Source organism: Ylistrum balloti, unplaced genomic scaffold (genome assembly GCF_031769215.1).
Source record: "Ylistrum balloti isolate Yb309-2 unplaced genomic scaffold, AGI_CSIRO_Ybal_v1 Utg370450, whole genome shotgun sequence".
NCBI lineage: Eukaryota > Metazoa > Mollusca > Bivalvia > Pectinida > Pectinidae > Ylistrum > Ylistrum balloti.
In genome coordinates, this window is record NW_026782299.1 from 1,875,013 (window position 1) to 1,899,030 (window position 24,018).

The 24,018-nt window shown below is 33.6% G+C and overlaps 1 protein-coding gene across 1 annotated transcript; it reads right to left on the reverse strand.

The window, feature by feature from the left end:
• Nucleotides 1–393: 393 nt before the first annotated feature.
• Nucleotides 394–19,328, reverse strand: LOC132555015 (forkhead box protein F1-B-like). Its single transcript, XM_060219349.1, has 2 exons — nt 18,064–19,328; nt 394–1,073 (listed from the first exon to the last, which is right to left on the reverse strand). Exons 1-2 carry the CDS (start codon nt 19,163–19,165, stop codon nt 943–945), a joined length of 1,233 nt encoding a protein of 410 aa, XP_060075332.1. The 5' UTR covers nt 19,166–19,328; the 3' UTR covers nt 394–942.
• Between the last annotated feature and the right edge of the window lie 4,690 nt (nt 19,329–24,018).

The window sequence follows — 24,018 nt, forward strand, 5'->3', positions numbered from 1 at the left end:
CATAGATTTAATATCATGTTGATGATAATGAAGAGGTGACTGCGCAGTGGTTTTGTACTTTGTTTAAGGTGACAAAGTTCTAAGGGAAACTGACTACGGGTGACACAAACACAAGGTAAATATTACATTGTATTTTGTTTCCCAAAGAATGTTGATAACATTTCATGATATAAATGTATACATGATGCCTCAGTAAAAGATGAACTTGTTATATCCGATATACATGTAATGTATCGACCTAATTTATACTGAAGTAGTAATAACTCGTTTGTTAAAAGCAAAATGAAAGAAAACATTTCGAGATTAACACTACTAAATAACTAAATGTGAAAAAAGAAGAGAAAAAACACATCTTCAAATTACATAAGTTTTAAGTCTTTTTTTATTCTAACAATATAATATATATTTATTAATATGTACAACATAATTGTATATCAAAAAATACGTTCACAGTTTCACAACATTTACACATGTAAAAGTGTATATCCGTGCGCATCGTCACATTACTACGAGATCACAGAAAGAGAGTTCACATTTATGTGAATTTCTGTCGGGATCGTGAACTGCTCCATCTTCAAATACAATGTCGCCAGATAACTTCATTGAATTGGTTCTTTTTTTAAAGAATATATCTCCTTGATTGCTCGATTTCCTGATCAAAGGAAAGTTTCTCATTTTTCCGATAGGGTGTTTGTGGGTCTGATATGAGATTCTGTGGTAACACGACACGGTTTAGAGACAGACACGCACTCGTCATACAATAATAGGAGTTAATAGTTAATAAGTAAGAAAATAAATTAAAACGTCGACATGATCCGCAATGATTGGTCAAGTCCAGTTCGCCGTTGTGACGGTTTTTGTTGAGCACCTGTTGTTTAGAACGATGGTTGACGAGGAAAAATGACAATTAATGATGAGACTTCCAAGACTTACGTCACGTGATCACATCGCACATTTCTCGAAATATGGAGAATGGTGAAGAGATGTATTCATGCCGTTGGTACTGTAGGGAAAATATGACTTCCGGTCGCATGACGTGTTTTGATTATAACTCTGAGGTGGAAGTCTCATACCTGAAAAATATAACAAAGAATCACCTTTAAAATATTATCTTGATAATACAACAGGTTTTATAAGAAAAGATATATCATCGCTGTTTTCAAATTCGGTAAATAAATGTTTTCTATTTTCATTAAATCAAACACGCAAATTTCATTTTCTAGAAACCAAACAAAAGGGCAGAGACTAAATCTGTAAATAAACTGAGTCACACGAATGCTTAAACTGGGCGGATTCCCAACAGCGTAGCAGCCGCATTAAACAACATTGGCTGGTGGAGATACTCGACGGTAAATGTCATCGTAGAAATTACGAATCGGTAAAAAAAGAGCGGATTATTAAGATAAGACAAAGCACCTACGGACATACGGATCTGGAAATAGCTTTAACTACTTGGCCGCGATTTGTTGAGTAATGCTGCGACATATCGCTATGAGAAACCTAGCGATAGTAACACTAAGAATTTCGTCTGTTTAATGTTTCGCTTCGCAAAAATGTGTTTTTCCCGTGACTTCTTGCTCCGATTTTTCGTCAAACCTATCCTTCAGCACTTTTTACATTACATAAATGGTATCGTCTAGTGTACAGCTGTTGGGTCGCGATTTGTGATATTTAACGATCAAGCCAAGCTTACACACGTAGCTTCATTGGTGCATGCTAACTAGTCATTTACTGATTGCGAGAATATTTTTTATCTGAGAAATGAAAATATAATTTGTCATTTCAAAATGTAATCAAAGTTCAAAATGACATGCATATTCATTCATTTCAAAACCAAAACTTCCGTTCACAGCGTAAACTTTTGTGATATTAGGTCATAATGTGGTATAATATATTAAGACCAATGGGTTATTTTACATGATTCCCCATTTTATTTGAAATTGATGAAATGACTTCAAAGAATTATATATGTCTAAATTTGAAATAAATAAAGTTAGCTGATAACATGAATTTTGAGAGTTTTTTTTCAAATTTCGCAGACAATGAACTAGCTAAATCTGATTTGCGCAAAAAATGCGAACATAACGTTTCAGCATTTTCGCAAAAATCCCCATCTAAAATATACGGTAATCAGCACAAACTTGGTAAAACTTAGCATGAGATGAAAACAAGAATGACATTATTTTATTATATAACTGAGAATTATCGCCAAAAATGTAGATTATCGAAAATTCAAATACTAATTTCAAATATGGAGGAATTTATAAAAACATAGAGAAACAAAGAATGAAATTATTGGTTGGTATCAAGATAGCTAATGTGTGCAATACTACGGATTAAGATATATAGAATGATGTAACAATGCTAGCTATATGCTTTCTTATAGAGCTACATGTATGTGGGACAGCTTGATTTTAGTAGATATTGTTGACAAAGATAATTTAAACACATGAGACGGATCAGAATTCCTTGTATAGAGATAGATCATATATAATAACTTTTATTGCACTGGGTATGTCAGAGGTAACTACGTATAGAACGTCAAAGAATGTGATGTATATTGAGTTCAGCGAAATTATATCTGCCACAAATGGTAATCTGTTAAATGCTACACTCTAGTCTTTGTTATAGAATAAAGACTCTCTTTGTTAAATTCGTTTAGAAACACAAACTTGTTAATATAGCAACATCTTTCTATATATTATTAAAACACATCAAATGAAGCGTCTCGTACCGGCAACGTAAATTACAAACTTCATATGCCACAATATATATACTGAAATGATTATCATTTCCATCGTTCAAAACTTCGTCACAGATTTAAAACAGAGTATATCTTTCAGGTACGTTATAAAACAAACTATAAATTTTGTTTACTAATTCTATGCTAAAGAAATCATTTTTTTGCGATAACATTCCATTCTCGAGAATAAGAGCCCCTCGAAAGATACACCATTTACAGTATTCAGAAAAAACAACATGAAAATATTAGCATGGCACCACGACACCTGTTCACGTTCTCAAATAAAAACAAGGTGTACAAAACGGCACAAATAAGCAAACTAACGAGTATCAAACACGTCCAGCTTAATTTCGTTCAAAACAATAGATTTTTTCCCAATGAGACCTCTATGACGACCGTAAAACTTTCCGATAGTTCCTATCAACCTGCATCATTTGAAAACCTGTGTTACAAGTTTGTCCGTCAGATGACGACTTCTTGCACGAAAATCGTTATAATGGGGACAGGTCCTTGAATATCGAATCAACTGTGACATATAACTACCGTAGGTTTGGGATGCAGGTATATTGCTATCCAGAAATAGAAATTTCATAATAGGGAAATTAAAATAATCAAGTTTATAACTAAACTATCTATTGTAATGATACTAGTTCATTTCATTATTCATAACATATATTGGCAATTGTAATATATATTTAGTTCGAAAACGTACTGAACTGTAGGAATCTTTAAAACCAATTACCGCTGTTATCAGGTAGCATCATATATTACATTTCGGTATTCTAGGTATTTATCAAAGTTCTCTCTCGATATACTATGTATTGTATATTAGTAAAGGTATATTTCTATATTTTGTACTCTTTGACGTTATCTTCCTATATATGTAACGGTTTATTTGATATTATTTACGTCATGTATGAGTGTAATCATTATATGAGGGGTTTTCGACAAGATACACAAGCATAATTGTATTGTATGTTTACCTCTTTTAGCACATGGAAGTGTGTCGGAATAATAAATCAATCTTCTAAGCTCGATAAAGTTACAAAACTGTTGATGTAACACTATTAAAGTGATGCATTGGTTTCCATGGCAATTTTCATAGCAGCTTCAAGGATTCTGACAGAAAATTATCTTTTTGTTTTCAATGTTATACTGTTTTGTATCCAGCTTTAACCCAATCCTTAATATTATAAATGCTTTATATCATATAATTTACACGTCAATATAGCTTTATATATCTTTATATACATAGCATTAAATGTATATTGATCCACACGTTGTTACACACTACTGAAACATATAAGTTGTTATTATAGAATACTGATATATGTTGTTTTATACAATACTAATATAAGTTGTTATTACACAATACTGATATAAGTTATTTTACAATACTGATATATAAGTTGTTATTACACAATACTGATATATAAGTTGTAGTTACACAATACTGATATATAAGTTGTTATTACACAATACTGATATATAAGTTGTTATTACACAATACTGATATATAAGTTGTTATTACACAATACTGATATATAAGTTGTTATTACACAATACTGATATATAAGTTGTAGTTACACAATACTGATATATAAGTTGTAGTTACACAATACTGATATATAAGTTGTTATTACACAATACTGATATATAAGTTGTAGTTACACAATACTGATATATAAGTTGTAGTTACACAATACTGATATATAAGTTGTAGTTACACAATACTGATATATAAGTTGTTATTACACAATACTGATATATAAGTTGTTATTACACAATACTGATATATAAGTTGTTTTTACACAATACTGATATATAAGTTGTAGTTACACAATACTGATATATAAGTTGTTATTACACAATACTGATATATAAGTTGTTATTACACAATACTGATATATATGTTGTTATTACACAATACTGATATATAAGTTGTTATTACACAATACTGATATATAAGTTGTTATTACACAATACTGATATATATGTTGTTTTATACAATACTAATATAAGTTGTTATTACACAATACTGATATATAAGTTGTTATTACACAATACTGATATATAAGTTGTTATTACACAATACTGATATATAAGTTGTTATTACACAATACTGATATATAAGTTGTTATTACACAATACTGATATATAAGTTGTTATTACACAATACTGATATATAAGTTGTTATTACACAATACTGATATATAAGTTGTTATTACACAATACTGATATATAAGTTATTACACAATACTGATATATAAGTTGTAGTTACACAATACTGATATATAAGTTGTTATTACACAATACTGATATATAAGTTGTTATTACACAATACTGATATATAAGTTGTAGTTACACAATACTGATATATAAGTTGTTATTACACAATACTGATATATAAGTTGTTATTACACAATACTGATATATAAGTTGTTTTTACACAATACTGATATATAAGTTGTAGTTACACAATACTGATATATAAGTTGTTATTACACAATACTGATATATAAGTTGTTATTACACAATACTGATATATAAGTTGTTATTACACAATACTGATATATAAGTTGTTGTTACACAATACTGATATATAAGTTGTTATTACACAATACTGATATATAAGTTGTTATTACACAATACTGATATATAAGTTGTTATTACACAATACTGATATATAAGTTGTTATTACACAATACTGATATATAAGTTGTTATTACACAATACTGATATATAAGTTGTTATTACACAATACTGATATATAAGTTGTAGTTACACAATACTGATATATAAGTTGTTATTTTCTATACCGTTTGTCTATATTTTCTTCTCCGCCGAACTAGTGTACAAGTCTATAAACACTAGACGCCGGGTGGTCCACTGGAGGAGGGAATCGGTTAACAACCATCTGCTTTTACACTTGGCCCCCCTTCCATGGCAGTTGACATTTACAACCCCTTTATTTGTATTGAAATACTCAAGCATAATCTAAAATAATATAAAATCGGTAATTCTTCTTTGTAAATAAAATTGGATCCTGTTGGTAAACCATACGATATTTAGCAGTATTTCAGACCACCAGTTAGAGGCCATGCGCTCACAAATTATTTTGACCCCTCTGGTGTTAAAACAACACACAGGTAGTGAGATATCTGGGGAAGCGGCGGCGGAGAGACAAGTATTAACATATGGCAGAGTAGAGCCCCAGTTATCAACCTCCCTATCATTCCGAAGACTCCCATAGTATTATCGCTGGTTTCATCTCAGAACTCCCCTATATATATACCCATGTGAAAAAAGTAAAAAATTGAATTGTATTTCAAAAACTAAACATTCGGCGCCTGCATATCACTCATTATTCCGAATGTGTCCTGATGCTTCTGTACATTCACAGAATATTTCGTGTCAATGTCAACATCTCACTTATGTTTAGCTGCCTGTTTTTTCCTGTATACACATAACAAGGGTACATGACCCGATGACTGTTTTACCTCAGCATTAAGATGCTATCTGCTCTATGTAATATATATTTAGTACATGTCATTACATGTTATTAAGGAGTAATATGGAAGAACATAAAGGAAAAAAATCTGTTCCATTATTTTCAATAACTCAGATGTCTGCTAATGTAAAACACCGAAGAAATCCGATCTCAGCAATGACGTCTTTATATACCGCAATTTCTCTCGAAAATCCCTCTGCACTGTATAACAAATATCAGTTAAAAATAATTTCTGTTCGAAACATTTAAGTATGGAAATTACGAAATGAATTGAATTCTAAGGCTTGTGCACCTTCCCATCTAGATCTTAGCTTTTCTTTCGATCAATTGGGATTTCCTCAATTGCCTCCTAGTCGTCAAAGTTTAGGCCCCTTGATCACCACTGACGAGCCCCAGAAGGACGAAACAGCTCATTGTTTGGATCTAATGTATATCACTTTAAATTTGTATTCTACGGCGTCTTCACATATTTGTCGTTTCAAGAGTGAATGGATCATGATTAGCTAATTGTATTGTCCTGTTTTTCTTGTCTCCAGGGTATCTACGGTTGACTGCTGGTAATTTGTCTTACTCTGGTGTTCTCGAATGAATAATGACATTTTGGTTTATTTTAATACCTATGAATACGCATGTAAAGATTTCTTTGTTAACTTACAAGTCAGATCTATATAGCCATCCATCCTTATGCTCCATTTTATTGAATGTTAATTGTGTTTCGAAAGAAAAGATTCGCAGCCCTCCAAGCAAGTCTGGCCGATAGCAAGAGTTAAATAAAAAACAAACAGAACTTCACGCGAATCTTGAACCGCCATACTTCCTGACGAACGATATCAGGAAATTGTGATGGCAATATACAGAGATTGTCCAATACAAGGAGCACAGGGATATTTATTTCGGTTAGTATTTTGAACAATTACTTATTTGCAGCAGATCCATATGTCATCCCTGAAACATCGGACTAGAAACAATTCCAAACATGTTTTATAGATGAAAAAGGAGGCCCCAAAGTAAAGAATTTTGTAAAACTGTTATTTAAAAAAATTGTTTGATGTATCATATAGAACAGATGAAGTAAACTTTATTTTTCTTGAGTGAAAGTGTCAGAGAAGGTGACTGACCGTACAGTCAATCACTCGGACGATAAGTGTAAGATTCAGACAAGCAAGGAGTGGCGAGTGGTTTATGTTGTAGACAAATTTAACATGTTGTTCGATAAGGTACGATTAGATAGGGTGCTTCTGACATGATTGTTAAATAGAAGTTCTTACGTTGTCTACACAATCCCAGAATAGATGTCTTCTCGTTCAAAAATCTACTGTTAAATTTTAGAAATGAACCGGAAACTCTTTCTATTGAGTTAAAAAAGTGCACGTTTTGTCATAGAAAATGTTCACTTTATATCAATAACACAGAAAACAAGAACAGTAAGTAAATAAAATGTTCGAGTTTGGATAAGTGTACTTTTTGTTATGAAATATGTACATTTCATATCTCACACTAGATATATCATGTTTCTAAGCAGATATATAGGTAAAACATTATCAATCTATATTTTGTTGACAGACATTAAATATATTAATGACTTGAAATAAGTATGTGCTACATTTCTACTATGACCATGAGGATTTAATGCGACAAATTAAGGTCAGATAATGGTGCGATGACAGAATTGTGTGCCATAGGAAAAGGCGACGGTTCCCGTCAGAATGGCTGTTTTAGGTGGCTGATTGCTCTGTCATTATTTAATGATTTATTTCAATTTGAATAAAGTTTAAGTTGTGATAAGACTGCATTTTGATTAAGAAGTATGATTACACGGGAAACATTCAAACAAAATGATAAATTGTAGCGATATAATACATCCGGTTAATCTAAAATCTGAGGAATGCGGATGTTGAATAAAAGTAATTGTCAGAGGGAGCGTTGCCTTAAATAATTATACCAGATTATAAAACATACTTATTTATCAAATTGAGCACAGAAAACAATAAAGATAAATGTTTTTGATTTTGTCACTTTTCCACAGAAGAAAGCTTACAAAACAACATTATGCATTTGGAAGGAACGCATTTACATGTGTAACTTATATGAAAACTTGGATTTATTGGGTTTAATTTTAAAGATAGCGTCTTAATGTAAATACTACTATCTTCTTGTCAACGAACACTTTCACAGTTTAAAACACTATCTTTGTTCCAATTTCCGTCATTTTACATGTACCATTTTTGCACAGTCAGTAATTATCGCTTAACGGAATAATTATACCTTGAACAACAATTCCCAAAGAATAATTGATAATTTCTTAAAAACCAATATCATATATAAAAGCATGTGTATGATGTTATATTGAGAGTGTTATAATTGGAAATTTGTTTCCATTAGTAATAAACTGAATATTTCGTTTACTGAACAAACTGCCACATTTACATTAGTCAAATAATTCAAAATGGCCGACTAACAAGTATTTCGTTTTCTAGAAAGTCGACCTAGGTTTACAGCATACCAATAACATGTCTGATTAGTCCATGTAGATATGTGTATTGTCTACATACGTATGATACGAGACATGACGTAGGATTTATTGGCAAGCATCCTAATTACAGAACAAATGGCCACCATCAGAGAAGGCTGGGGATCCGGGATGTTTGAGGTAGGATGGTTAGGAGAGGCTCTCAATTACCTCGTTATTGTTCAGTATCAGTGGACATTGTGTTACGTGCACTAATGCTCCCTCCAACGTCCATCTAAACGGCTATTCACTGGATCTGTATAGCCAGTGTTAGTTCCTAGATATCATCTTCAACTTTTGTTGAAAATCGCTTGACATGTTCGGACTGGGAAAACAATTCGTTATTTGAATATTTCAAATACATATGACTTCATCTTTATTAACATTTTTCCTTTCCATCTAATAAATATTGTATTTATTTTCTTTTGCTTGTTTGAATCTTTGACGACTCTCGTCATTTCACGAGAAAAACGATAGTTAAATTTGATGGTGTGATACAGTGTACTGGGTTTACTGATCGACAAAGTTTCCGGTTTCAATTGATTCGAAACAATTTTGCTTTATATAACTTCATTAATTTTTATAAAAAATCAATGTTATCAAATTTCTATAGAAACGTTCTGAATTACAGAAGAAATTTTATGATGACAACAAATCAGTATTGCTATAGAATCACAAAATATTTGATATGTGTGTTCACATATTCGTCCATAGCTGCCGTATTTCTCTGTAAGTTTCTTTCATTATCCCACCATTATCGCATTCTTCTGTCACATTTCTGGAATATCATTTGTTTCTACTTACTTGGTTAAATCCATACCATCTCCCTCCCCGGTATTATATCAGCCGTTTAAATCATAAACTGATTTCTTATCGTCCCCATTACCCATGTTTAATTACTGGGATAATGTTCGCCAACTGTTGATGACAACAGGTTGCGGAGTCCTCATGATTTACTGAAGCCTGCTAATTGTAATTCAGAATCGTCATGGGGGATAATGTTTCTGTTCAAATCCAGTCTAATTATAGTTACGTCCTAGACCGCTAACAAACAGGTGTCCCTAGTTTCTAGGGTCACAACGTCACAGCAGAGAGTAACAAACCACTACAAATGTGATACTCTCCTTTGTGTTTCCGTATAAAGTTTACATGAATTCCTTGTCTTATTTTTACAGACTTTCCTCGAAATTTAAAGCAATTTGAATGTTTTCCAGTTTTAATGAAACGTACTATAGCATAACGTAAAAATGCATTTTTACTTTTTTTTTTTATTATCAGTTATAATTATCATGTATAAAGTTTTGTGTTCTAGCATGTCCATAAAAAGTTATCTCTCCATGAAGTGGGGATGATATTTACAGACCAGTAATGTAATTAATGAAAGTATGCAACATATTTATGAACACATTTTGAAATGTTTTAGTTTCCACTATTAACAGGTCTGATATGGTAACGAGAGAAATAAATTTGCATTATTTCTTTGAACGAAAGAATTCTGGGTACGTTGTAGGAATACTTGTTTAATTCACCATGTCCATGGTGGATGTGTTTCTAACACTTTTATGAACACTTCTGTCTATAAAATGACCACATTCAATCAAATGTAAATATTAATAACAGCTTAAGTGACATTAATCGTCATCTTAAAGACAGAAAGAAAAACATAACAGACAAGCTTTAATGTAAAGTTTTATAAGCGACATTGAAAATTGTCTAGCTGTCTTGATATCACAATAAAGGAAAGAACATATTGCATATATTAATTTTGTGTGCTTTGATGCCACTTTGGCACATAATGGATAAAAGTACATAACATCGCTTATGAAACAAAACCAACGAAATAGGTATATTTCAGTATCATGATTTTACAAGTAAAGGAAACATTGGCACATTATTGACAAAGAAAACTTACAATAAAAACTGTAGGATAGGTTTAGCTCCTAAAGGTTTGTTTCGCTAGACTTCGAAAACTTGAAACGGCTCCACTATATTTAGGAAAGTTAAATAGATATATGAATATGCTTTTGTTTACCAATCCAAACTCTTGGCTGTAATACCAAAAAATCGCGCTTACAAGTTAGCTGTGCGGAGTGCAACGCAGGGATGACAGGGCACATTCTTCCAGCGTGGTCTGGACACATGGCTACTGTCGTGGTAACAGACGAGAATAGATAATCGTGCCGACTTATGCGTCATTACTGACCACTACACAGTGGGTAGGACAGGATCTATTACACAGGGGTATGTCTTTCATACTAATATTCAATGTGGAATTTCGATTAAGACCCAGATCATATTCATTACCATCAGCGGCGTGTACACGTATTTGGATATCACGAGACTTTACACAAATCTGGAAAATGGGGAACATTTGCGAAAAAATTATATATTTATATTGTATTTTGTAGACATTAGAGTTTCATGTCTTGTATTTTGATATTGTCTTTTTGTAGCTATAACGATGTTTTTCAATATGTCTTATGCTGATCGGTTTGAAGATGTAAACTTTTTATTCCAATCACATCATTGTCTGAAATCTCAATTATTATCAAAATTTAAAAGTAAAATTGCAGTCTTTGTAATGGTTAATTCTAACGCATTCTTCGGCATTAAAACGAATAAACAAAAGTCCGTTTATTTCTGGACATTCTACAGGTTATAGAAACGCGGTCAGCTAGTATAAAGAGCTGTGTTGTTTTTCTCTGGAGATTTACATATTTTACGGAAGTCTAGAGAAATTGAGATCGTTGAGACGACCTGCTCTCAAGCACAAAGAAACGTGAAGGGTAAACCTCATCAAAGCCGATAATTCGAGGGATTGTTTTTCTTACGGTTTACACACCCGGAGTCTGATATGCGAACAGGTATCCGTCGATCAATGCCGAGGGGAGAAAACGTGCACATCGGGGAACGCGGTGCGGTTACGTCACATCCTGGGGTTTCCCCGCGTGATAGCGAGGCCAAAATAAACAAACAAGCGCCAGCCATTATCATCAGATCGTGTCCAGAGTCCGTCTATCGTATCGATGGCCCATCAATCTCCTTCAAACTGACCCACTGCTGGGTCAGTGTATTCCCCAGAGAAATATGGCATACAAGCAACACTTTATCCACTATTTCTTTGATTTTGAACGCGACGAAAACTGAGAGAAGAAATAATAACACAATTTCTTTAGATCCAGGCTCGTTTGTCTTGGCGTGGAAAATCGTGTTTTCATTCCTGAAGATATCTCTTTAAAAGATCAGCATTACCATTACAGATTAATAATGTGATAGCTTTTGATTATTCCGTGGCGAGAATGTATATATGGGCCGCGTCCCATGGTAGGACGCTGGTGGGGAGTGAGCAAGGTTTTGACTTTGTAAAAAAAAAAAAAAAATAGAAATAAATCATCACCAAAACACTGATAGATAAGTTTCCGTGAAATAATTATTTTGCATAATACATACTTGTACATGTACTCTAAACAAAAGATACTATTTTTCTTTCTATATACAAAATTTGATTTCAGTCAATTTCTAATGACGTCAAATATTCGTTCATGGCAACAAAACACTCATTGAAATAATAATCAAACCGACATATTCTATAAATATCGTGTGTAGTCGACATAAGAAGATATAGTGAATTGTCAAAAATGAATTTCAGTCAATGGAACCTACAGTTCTAAACTGATATATCAGCTTAAGCATTAACCATCGCCGAAGTGAAATTTTATTTGATTCATTATCAACCTATGAGTTTTATAATAAGCATTAGAATGCCGAATTATACTTTAAAATGCTTACATCCTATAAAGTTGATATGGAAACATCTTAATATTTTGTATGTGTCCCAGTGGCTTCCATACTCGTTTGTTACAAATGTTATCTTTTCTTTCTTATACTTTTATTTTTAATAAAAATAATATACAACAACGATATTGTAAGTTATTTATAAAAGATCGTGCTGGCGTGTTGTAGAAGGGGTTTAGAGATACATCACAGATAACAATTAGATGAACACCACTGTACAACACTTATGGACGCGTAAGTCACGCGCCTATGGAGATTAGATGATTATGACGTGTCATATCTATGGCGTTTCTATCTAAATTGCGATCTGTGTATTGATCATATCATGACAAGCGTGTTACGTCACCAGTAATGTTCAACACGTCACATCCGTCTTTTGACCCCCAACAAAACAGACTAGCGAGTATAACGGTTGGTACAAGTGTCAGTATTATCCCCAAGACGCATAGAGACCCTTCTCAACGAAATTAGAACTCACGGGGGTCAAAATCTGAGTAAGGATCTGGCTGATAAATTACCAACATTTTACAAGCAACATAGCCCTACTATAGAGCACGTCTACTTGTCTTTTTGTCTAATCAGGGGAGACAATTTAAAACGTAACGAAACCTTTCTATCAAAACAGGGTTACATGCAATCACCAGTATTTCTATCAGTCGGGCCTATCTCCGACTAAATTGTTCATGTATGTTTAATTTTTAAATATATTCTATACACAATCGTTAACATCAATCTTCACTTTCTGAAAAAATTAAAGAAAAAAGGAAGGAAAATGAATAGGACGGGTTGACGCCATTTTTATTACAAATCAGTGTCTGTCACTGGGTTGCCAGATCAGACGTATGAAAATATCGTAAAGTTTTGTAACATCTATCCCTGGGTCCCCAGATCAGATGGATAAGAATATTGTAAAGTTTTATATGATCTGTCCCGGATCCCCATATCAGACGGATAAGAATATTGTAAAGTTTTATATGATCTGTCCCGGATCCCCATATCAGACGGATAAGAATATTGTAAAGTTTTATATGATCTGTCCCGGGTCCCCATATCAGACGGATAAGAATATTGTAAAGTTTTATATGATCTGTCCCGGGTCCCCATATCAGACGGATAAGAATATTGTAAAGTTTTATATGAACTGTCCCGGGTCCCCAGATCAGATGGATAAGAATATTGTTAAGTTTTAGATGATCTGTCCCGGGTCCCCAGATCAGTATATAGTTAAGTTTATTGATGCCTGACGTCCTATATGTATCGAATATAGAGCCACTCGTTGTCATACATATGTTATATCGAGCTATAGCTTTGCCGCTTCCAATTATTCAACTTAAATTTTAGCGGGAACGCTATTTAGAGAACTTCCAATTATTCAATCTAACATCCTTATGGAACGCTATTTAGAGAACTTCCAATTATTCAATCTAACATCCTTATGGAACACTATTTAGAGAACTTCAAGTTATTCAACATAGAATACTGCTGGAACGCTATTTAGAGAACTTCCAATTATTCAACCTAATATCCTGCTGGAACTCTATCTATAGATCTTAGAGATCAGAAAAAATGTAAAGATTGAATTAGATGAGTTTTTAACATTTTTATTACCTATGTTATATTTAACAAAACTATAGGCACACCAGAAAAGATGAAAAATATTTAATTAAATATGTAAATGAAATAGCTCACGAGTGCATCACTTCATCTGATTAAAATGAATGTGTATGTTTGTTTGTCTGATGTACGATATAAATTGTATAATCGTCAGGACATTTTAAACATGAAAGTCATAATTATTTCTCCTTAAGAATATTTAACATTTCACCAGAATTAAAAATAATAACTAGATGCTAAATTCAATGTATGTCAGTTTCATCTGGAACTGGTTTATGTACTTCAGCTAAAAGTTAACTGGACGCTAACAGTATTTTCTCACAGCATTTCCTGTGTTTAAATGGATGATGAGAAAACAAACAATTGTCAGACTAATATTAAAGATTATTCTGACTTGAAACATTGATTTCATATACAATTTTATACTCTCCAACACATAACTTACCGAGATAAGTTTTTATGTAAATGTCGAATACGTGTCGGTATTTTTATGACCACAGATAAAGACACCAACAAAATTAACTTAAGATGTCTCTCACATTTACTTCTTACTTCAATCAAAAAGGAATACCTAGCATATTTATTACGGAATTTGGTTGTCATATCTCATTATACATAAAGATGCACACAAATTCGTCACAACTTTTGAATCGTCCATTTTAATCGAGAAAGAGAGAATGTCTCCCGACTTATAGGTCATTTCAGACTGATAATTTGTGTACAGTGGAGTACTACAGATACAGCGTGTTTATCAATATGTCATATACCAGTACATGTAGTTTGACGATATATCCGTGTTTCGTTTTCAGTATTGTAGGCTGACCAACAAAACTTTTATTTTTTGACATATTACTATATCCAGGTAATATCATACATATTTGAGAATTTCAACTTAGGCTATGAAAGTTATTGTAGAAAAAAGACTTCACAACAGAGAGGCAAATTCCTGTTTCTTTATCGTTTGTTTGTGTATAATGTTATGTTGAATAATGTGTAATTATTGCAATTACGTCAAAACAGGAGACTTTTCTGATGGATATAAGAATTGATCGAAAATAGATAACATTTTTCTGCGACAGAATATTTGAATTAGATATAAACAGACATTTGTTGATATTTCAATATATTTTTGTCTGTTATATAGGTGTGGATCTTTATCAATACGTGTCGTGTAATAAGTGACGGGTTTGATAAATAAATAAATAAATAAATAAATAAATAGTTATCTTAATTAGAGAAATTCAAAACCGGAAGCTTAATTCTATATTCACATTTCTCTATTTTTCCTTATTTTGTAATTTGTTTTACATGAAATTGAAATCGAAAGTCCTTAAGGTAAATTTTTAAAATGATTTTATTACAATGAAAAACATCTATATTTTCAGACTCAGAAGTTAATTTTATTTGCCGAAACATACTGACGCATTATCAAAGTCAAAAATTATTTATCAGTTAAATGCATTTGTGGGACAATTAACGAATCTTGGGGTTCTTCTGCGAGACTTTTATACTTTAGAATAGAGTCAATGATCCTAAACATGTTTCCAAAGTTTTTATTTACGTGTATATCATCATATTTATAAATACTGATCATTATCGACGTTCAAAACCCTACCAATGTTTGTTTATGTGGGAGCGAGGACCTCGTCAGGGCAATTAGCACTGAACAGGCCCAAGTTATACTGTACCGCCTACGAGCTGACAAAAAACTCCCTAAATTATGAAGACAACTTCATTTATTCTTTAGAAGGAATTTCGTATGTATAAAAAAAAGTTCGTAGTTTTTAAACAGAAAACCTGTGTGTTCTAAATTCCGGAATTACGTTTGGTTTTATCAACTCGACAAGGGGAGGTTTTTACAAGACCATTAACGTCCTGTTCTGTCTGAGATGAGGCGGTAATAACAGCCACGTCTTGTGGGGAGGGGGAGCTCGCATGGCGGACACTCACGGATATACGTCATAGCATGCACGAATTAATTCAGAATCTATAAATTGTATGATATGACACAATCAGATCCAAATCCTGTGAAAGTTGGAGTTGGGTGTGATTCCCATGCCCCGTTGCCCTATAGCTAGGATTAGATGGCGGAGATTTTTAGCATCTGCTGTCCACGGGTTTGACTGGTGATAAACTACGTGTATATGACACGTTAAGGAGTTATTTTTTAAGAAAAGAACTTCAAAGTAAGAATTGAAAAATTGAAAAAACGTGTTTTTAGCCTCATGTAACAGTAGGTAACGTATTTTTTTTTTTTTTTTTAGAAAAATCAATTATTGCAGTTTGTCAATGTTGTTGACATAACATATCAACATTTGTCTCGTGATAGATAATATAATTACTGGTGTATTACCGATACTATAAATATATCTAATTTATGCATCATTTGTTTTTCAATTTCGCTGTATTTTACGGTTGAATAAATATCAAAACGGGATAGTTTGCTATTAAAGTTAAAATCAATGTACATGATCAGTGAAAATTGATCTAGTTCCGGTCATTTATACTGTCCAGTTAGAGCTTATTTTCCCCCAAAGAATATATCACATTTCTGACGGATAATTATTTTTGAAAAGAAGTTCTGATAATAGTTCGGACTCCATTCCCCACTAACCTACTGGGACCGCGGTTCAAGCATTACCAGAGTCCCTACTGCTTGCCTTGCAGAATCAAACACCGTTTGTTCCTCAAGTTAAAATGTCATAGTTAATTTTCTACATAGGTCTAAATGCTGCCAGCGAGTTTCTCTGAGACTAGCACCACATTTAATTGGAGCAGAAAAGGGAGAAATGTGGAACACGATTGATAAGTAGGAAATTGTGATTAATGTTACATGCGTTTGAATCACATGCCTGTGGTAGGGAGCTCTCTGATGAAGGATACCAAAAACCAGGCGGAGAAAGGCTCCCGAATGAAAACGACCATTGTATTATTTTTTGTGAGGTACTCCGAAATGATTAGCGTCATGTTGACAGATCGTAGTCCACCCAACGTTTGTATTCGGAATATCCGACGTCCGGCTTTTATTCATAGTGGCACGAGAATATTTTCGTCCATCTTGCCATAAGGCAACCTCATTAAAATATCGTTTTCCAAATTTCGTTATCGATATGTATCTTTTTTAATACATCAGCACACGTGCTTCCATCAAATTGATGACACTTCATGCCAAAGGTTATGTTATCACGGAGACAGCGCTAAATCGGAGTTCTTTTTTCTCCCTGTCTCTCTTCTGTGAGCACCACTTTAATCTTTAAAATGAATTACATTCAAAATTTTTGTAGTATTGAAGTAAAAACAGTGATGCCTGTCGGCTAAGTACTCTCGAGTTTCTGCGATAACAGCAACAAAATTGTAAGAAATGAATAAATGATTTCTGTGTTGATCTCAGATAAATTATTTGTTAGATTTTGCTATCTAAAAATTCAAAGTCGAATGTTACTTTGCGTTTGAAATATTTTAAGTTTCTTATTTTTCAGTCTCTGAAAAATATAAAACCTGATTGAATATCTCTAATGATGTTTATAGTTCATGGTATTTTTGTATAAACACTTCTGCGCATTTTAATGGAAAATTATAAATCTGGCAATTTCTTATAATGATTTTAATGTTGATGTACACGTGTAATGATATCATTCATATTTGTTATACGAATATATTGGAAAATGAAATATATGTTGGGAATTAATTACAAACATTTGTATTTGCATTAGATATACGAAAGAATAACTTTCTTCATAATACGCCATTATATTTTGCTCAGAATTTGAGCCATAATTTCGAATGATTAAAGATAATAATAATAATAACGTAAATCTGGGGTAGACGAAATGTGCGTTAAACTCAATGCAGGTAATTTAAGAAGAACGTTTGTATTAAGAGACAACTTACCTGCTAACGCCAGATCCATGGGCTCCGTCGACGCGGTTGGAACGTGACCATAGGGCGAATGGTCACCGGAAGAGGAAGGGGACATACTAGGGACGGATCCGGTACTTCCAGCGGGGCTAAGGGGCTGTTTGATGTAACGCTGCGAGGACCAAGAGGTAGGTGGAAGGACACCCTGCATGGAGTGGTCACGATCGTACATAGCATTGGTCAAATTGGCCGTAGCACTATAGTCCGTACTGTCCATTCCAGCCATCGCACAACTCGGTCCGTATCGACCGCTTACGTTGACGGCCATGTTGACGTTGAATCCTCCACAGTTGACGTTGGACGACATATTATGTTGTGGTATTGATGGATAACTTGCATGATGCTGCAGACTTCCGCCATTTTGAGGACTCATCATCCCACTTGTGTCATAATTCGGTGTCGTCGCAGCGACGGAACACGTCTGCATCGCTGCCATCGACGCCATATTTGCATTTTGATGAAAAATGTCATAATGTGTCCCCATAATAGCAGGATTGCCTCCCATACTATTAACTCCCAACATTCCGAAAGGCTTTAGCGCCTGACACTTTCTTCGGAATCCCCTTGGTCGTCTCCTAAAGGATCCTTCCTCGAACATGAACTCTGCAGCCGGATCAATGGTCCAGTAGTGTCCCTTACCTGGTCTACCGAGACCTTTAGGAAGTTTGATAAAACACTCATTAAGCGACAAGTTATGTCGGACGGAATTCTTCCATCCTTGATAAGCACCTCTGAAAAACGGAAACCTTTGTTGTAAGAACTGATAAATTTCACTGAGAGTACAACGTTTGTTTGGCGACGCTTGTACCGCCATTACAATGAGTGCGATGTATGAATATGGTGGTTTTTCCTGTCGCCTCACTCCGACACCTGGTTTCTTCACACCTTTTTGTGTGGACGAAGGAGAGTCGGGACTCATCGACGATGTCGTCGTCGTGGGTATATCATCGGATTCGTCGTCCGAATCGTTTTCCTCGCTGACAGAACATGGCTCCTTCTTGGGGACGAATCCGTCCTCCTGACAGTGAAGAACTCCTCTGAGTTCGGTAATGTCCTTTACCTCTGCTGCATCCATGTTTATTATTTTGTATACGACTTGTGTAAACTTGCCAGTAAAACGCGAGAGAGGATAGAATCCCCCCAGCTTCTCACCGTACAACTGTTGAAATTTCTTCAGAACTAAAATGTCATCTTTATACCAAACAGCAGATATAACACAACATATGACTGGTTTACGTAGATGTACGGGTTTCTTGCCTTGCAGCCTCGGTGGTGAGATAGGCCTATCTGTTTTAGATTGGTGTCAGATAGATATACGGTTGGCCTGATAGCTCTATCATACGTATGCACGCCGTCCGTTTGATTAACCATGACATGTATTTCGCATTTTATGCATAATATACCGGCAAATTAGCGCAGCAAATTGCTTAGTGGTGGTGGTTTGAAAAGGTGGTATCTGATTGGACAAGAGCTGCCGGCAGGGGAGGTGCTAATCGGAGTCATTATCACAGATAACGGGTAAGACTTTCTCTCCCCCACGACCAGCAGCAAGGAAATTCGACCCCTCCTCTCAATAGCCGCCTGCTTCTGGTGGAGAGTTTGGCCTAAGTTTGTCATGTAAAGGGGGCGCCCTCGAAACAATCAGAATGGTGAAGCTTACTATTTGAACTGATAACTGTTTTTTTTATGTCTGGTATGAAACATTAATTCTGAGAATGAATAGGAGAAAATAAACAAAATAACTGTGTCTCACAGTTTGAAAAGGCTATTTACTGTATAATGTTGTAAGTCCTCTCATTCCTGCTGAAATAGTTTCCAATTCTTTATATTTCAAATATGTCCAAGTTCTGAATGGCTGTTTGACACACTTTTCTTGCATGTTTATGTACTGCAAGCAAACCTTATTTCATTAACGTTTAAAAGAAAATACAAGATAAATATGTACAGTTTGTCCCTTCGTTTACGAATTTCTATTTAGAAAAAAAAGACTGTCCTTCTATATAAAAAAAGTGCTCGTATGTGATATTACATAAATCACCTTGATACAACGCTTGGTTCTGTAAACACTCCGGATAATATTGATGCGATGTTTTGATAAACATTGATACAATAAAGTGCATTGAATAAAATAATACTTTATCTATAAATATTGTTTCGGAATATGCTGTGTATAGCTGACTCCCCATTTTTTTAAATAAATATCTTTGGTTTTAACGATAACCGTTTAAGGGAAAAATACAGTGAATGAAGTAGAAAGATACGCCAACAAATGGAAATAGTTAAATTTCCACTTCAACTGTCATCTTCGAGATAATTTTCCTTTCAAAGGTAAGTTTTAATGTTTTTGATTAGAAATGAATATTTCAAGTATTATACAAAATGATAATGATTTTTTATCTTTAGGAAAATATGACACCCGAATGGGACAACCTACTATTCATAAAATTTTTTTTTAGAAAATATTGAACTATTAGCACTTTAATATATTGTGATAATTATAGACAGTAATAGAAAGTGTGACTTATGACCTTGTATTATTCAGAACATGTGAGACCACCATGGACATTTTAGGAAAAAATTTCAGAGGAGTCCGGAAAGAATTATTGTTATTACTATATTCTGTATAATTTGTCAAGGCCAGGAAGAGTCAATTTATTTCCGATTATTGAATGTTATTTTCTGAGTTTGGTACTGTAGGTTTAGAGCTATTAACTTTAATATCAGATCACTAATTCCTTAATTTGCTTCAGTCATTTATTTCTTCTTTTCTCTGCCCTTTCCATCAGCCCACAGCTTAGTCTACCTCACTCCAATCTCTCCCAGATCTAATATCTACGCCCCTTTAAATGTATAACACATACTTATGGGGACCAGATTATACTTACTATATTTTCGTGGAGTCCAATTTTCGTGATTAAGAAATATATTTATCATGGGAGCTTGATTTCGTGAGTTAATAATGCCCAAGAAATCTAGTTTTACTAATTTTGCCATTTTATCTTTAATTAAATTAGTTGATCTAGAGTACCCAATCGATAACCAAAACATAACCACGAAAATTAATTATTGTAGAGAATTTCGTCAAATTATGTTTTTGCAACAAAGAAAGGAAAAAAATATAGCTGTTATCAGATGATGATATCTATATAATTAAAGACGTAATGATTACGTAAATATGCAAAATAAATATACAAGAACAAATTATAATAATAATAACATTATTTTATTAGAATAACAGATATTATTTCTATATATGTACAGCTGCATTTCAAAAAGAAATATGAGGTAATCTCCTGTATATTTTTGTCATTACGCTATGATTTTAAATAATTAGATTAAATCTCATACACATCCTTTTGTTTCTTTTCTAATATGTTATAGTCTGGATTAAATGAACAAATAAACAAAGCGTTTTTGAAAGTTATTTGACAAAAGATATCACATTAAGAGTTGTTAAGTTTACCGAGATTTCCGGCCTATATTTTAACCTCCGAGGAATCTATGTTCTCACATTGTACATATGTCATCTTCTTCGTTGATAACTAAGGACATAGGTTCCAAAAATTTAAAGACCTAGTCGGGCATTGCGAATTTTCAATTAAAAAACAAGAATGATTTATTTGAAACTGTGAAGATTCGACGTGACCTGACCGCTCTGGTCCCTCACCAGTCGTTTTACACCCCGCCCTCCTCCTTCCTGTGAGGTTTTCGCTTCGCCTCCAAGGATACAGAGACTTATAGATTGTTACCGCTAGTTACCATCAATCAATACCTCTTTCAAGTTCAAAGCCATTTTACTGCCTCCATTTCTATCTTTTTCTCTCTATGAATTTGATCATAATCTTTAAATCCGTAGCTTTTAAATACTCATATATCTATGTCTGCCCAGCGAGAGAGGATAAAACCCCCCATCAAAGCCGAACTGCGTGTGTGGCGAGCGGGGGGACCGACTTTTTGGGGGTCTGGGCTTTGTATTTGTCAAGTTAACTTCGTCTCTACAATCTCTTGACGATTTCACGCAGGGGTCTTTATGATAACCTCTAACCTTTAAATTGGCGTTTGATTGGCTGATTATGAGAATCTCGGAGATAGGTGTGACTAATTTGTCCAACTGATGCTAGATCTACTGCAAAAAGCCAACTAAATAGGTATGATCGCGTATACCGAGATTTTCTTTTGTGAAACTGTTCTGTCTGTTGCAGAGCTTGAGGTATAGCGGTGTAGGATAAAAACATGGGCGAGTTAGATAAGATAGCTTGGCAAGTGACTTTCGGAACATTATCGCCATTTATCTTAATGTACGTGAATGTGAGAGTCCTGTGGTTAGTTCTGCCGGCTCACACACTTATAACCCTGAACTGTCTTGGTAAAGTCTTCACAGCACGCGCTCTCGTTCTCGGAGTAATTACAGGACATGAAGTACCGAATTGGTTATACATCCCGTCCTGTAAAGGTGATAACATCTATGTCAAATTAATGAATTGTTTCAAATTACATTATAAACTTGCACCGAAGGAAGGCGTGATATTACCTATCAGACAACGTCAGTTTGATGTTGTTGTCGTCATTGTTGTTGTTGCTGTTGCTGTTGTTGTTTTTGTTGTCATTGTTGTTGTTGTTCTTGTTCTTCTTCTATTTTTTCCCTTACATCCCAATGGCGTCGTGACAAAACAGTCATTTCTGAATTGTGATATCAAAATTCATTTTCAAAATAAAATATATTAAAGATTAAGATTCTTTTTCGCTTTTCTAAGAACATCTGTAGGATGATCTCTTTCACGTTCAAACGGTATCTAAAACTACTACGTGATAATTTGTCATCAAATACTAAAGCAGTGTTACTTTTTTACCAACTCTTAACAACAATATTGATTTTTTAAAAAAAAGGTGTTAATGTTTTGACTGTTGTGATGATTTTTATACCGGTGTTAATTTTTTTTATTACAGTCTCTTTTTATAACATTGTAACATTTTGTTACAACAATGTTTTCATCTTAATAGTGTTAATTTTTTAGAAATTGCTATTTTAAAACAATGTCATATTTTTACAATACTTATCAAAGTACTACTTTCCAATCCCATGGTCTTCCTTTTGTTGTAACAGTAATACCTGTTGTTACATTTACTGTTTGTTGTTACATTTACTGTTTGTTGTTACATTTACTGTTTGTTGTAACAGTACTACTTGTTGTTACATTTACTGTTTGTTGTAACAGTACTACTTGTTGTTACATTTACTGTTTGTTGTAACAGTACTACTTGTTGTTACATTTACTGTTTGTTGTAACAGTACTACTTGTTGTTACATTTACTGTTTGTTGTAACAGTACTACATGTTGTTACATTTACTGTTTGTTGTAACAGTACTACTTGTTGTTACATTTACTGTTTGTTGTAACAGTACTACTTGTTGTTACTACTTGTTGTTACATTTATTACTACTGTTACATTTACTGTGTGTTGTAACAGTACTACTTGTTGTTACATTAGTTTTACTGTTTGTTGTAACAGTACTACTTGTTGTTACATTTACTGTTTGTTGTAACAGTACTACTTGTTGTTACATTTACTGTTTGTTGTAACAGTACTACTTGTTGTTACATTTACTGTTTGTTGTAACAGTACTACTTGTTGTTACATTTACTGTTTGTTGTAACAGTACTACTTGTTGTTACATTTACTGTTTGTTGTAACAGTACTACTTGTTGTTACATTTACTGTTTGTTGTAACAGTACTACTTGTTGTTACATTTACTGTTTGTTGTAACAGTACTACTTGTTGTTACATTTACTGTTTGTTGTAACAGTACTACTTGTTGTTACATTTACTGTTTGTTGTAACAGTACTACTTGTTGTTACATTTACTGTTTGTTGTAACAGTACTACTTGTTGTTACATTTACTGTTTGTTGTAACAGTACTACTTGT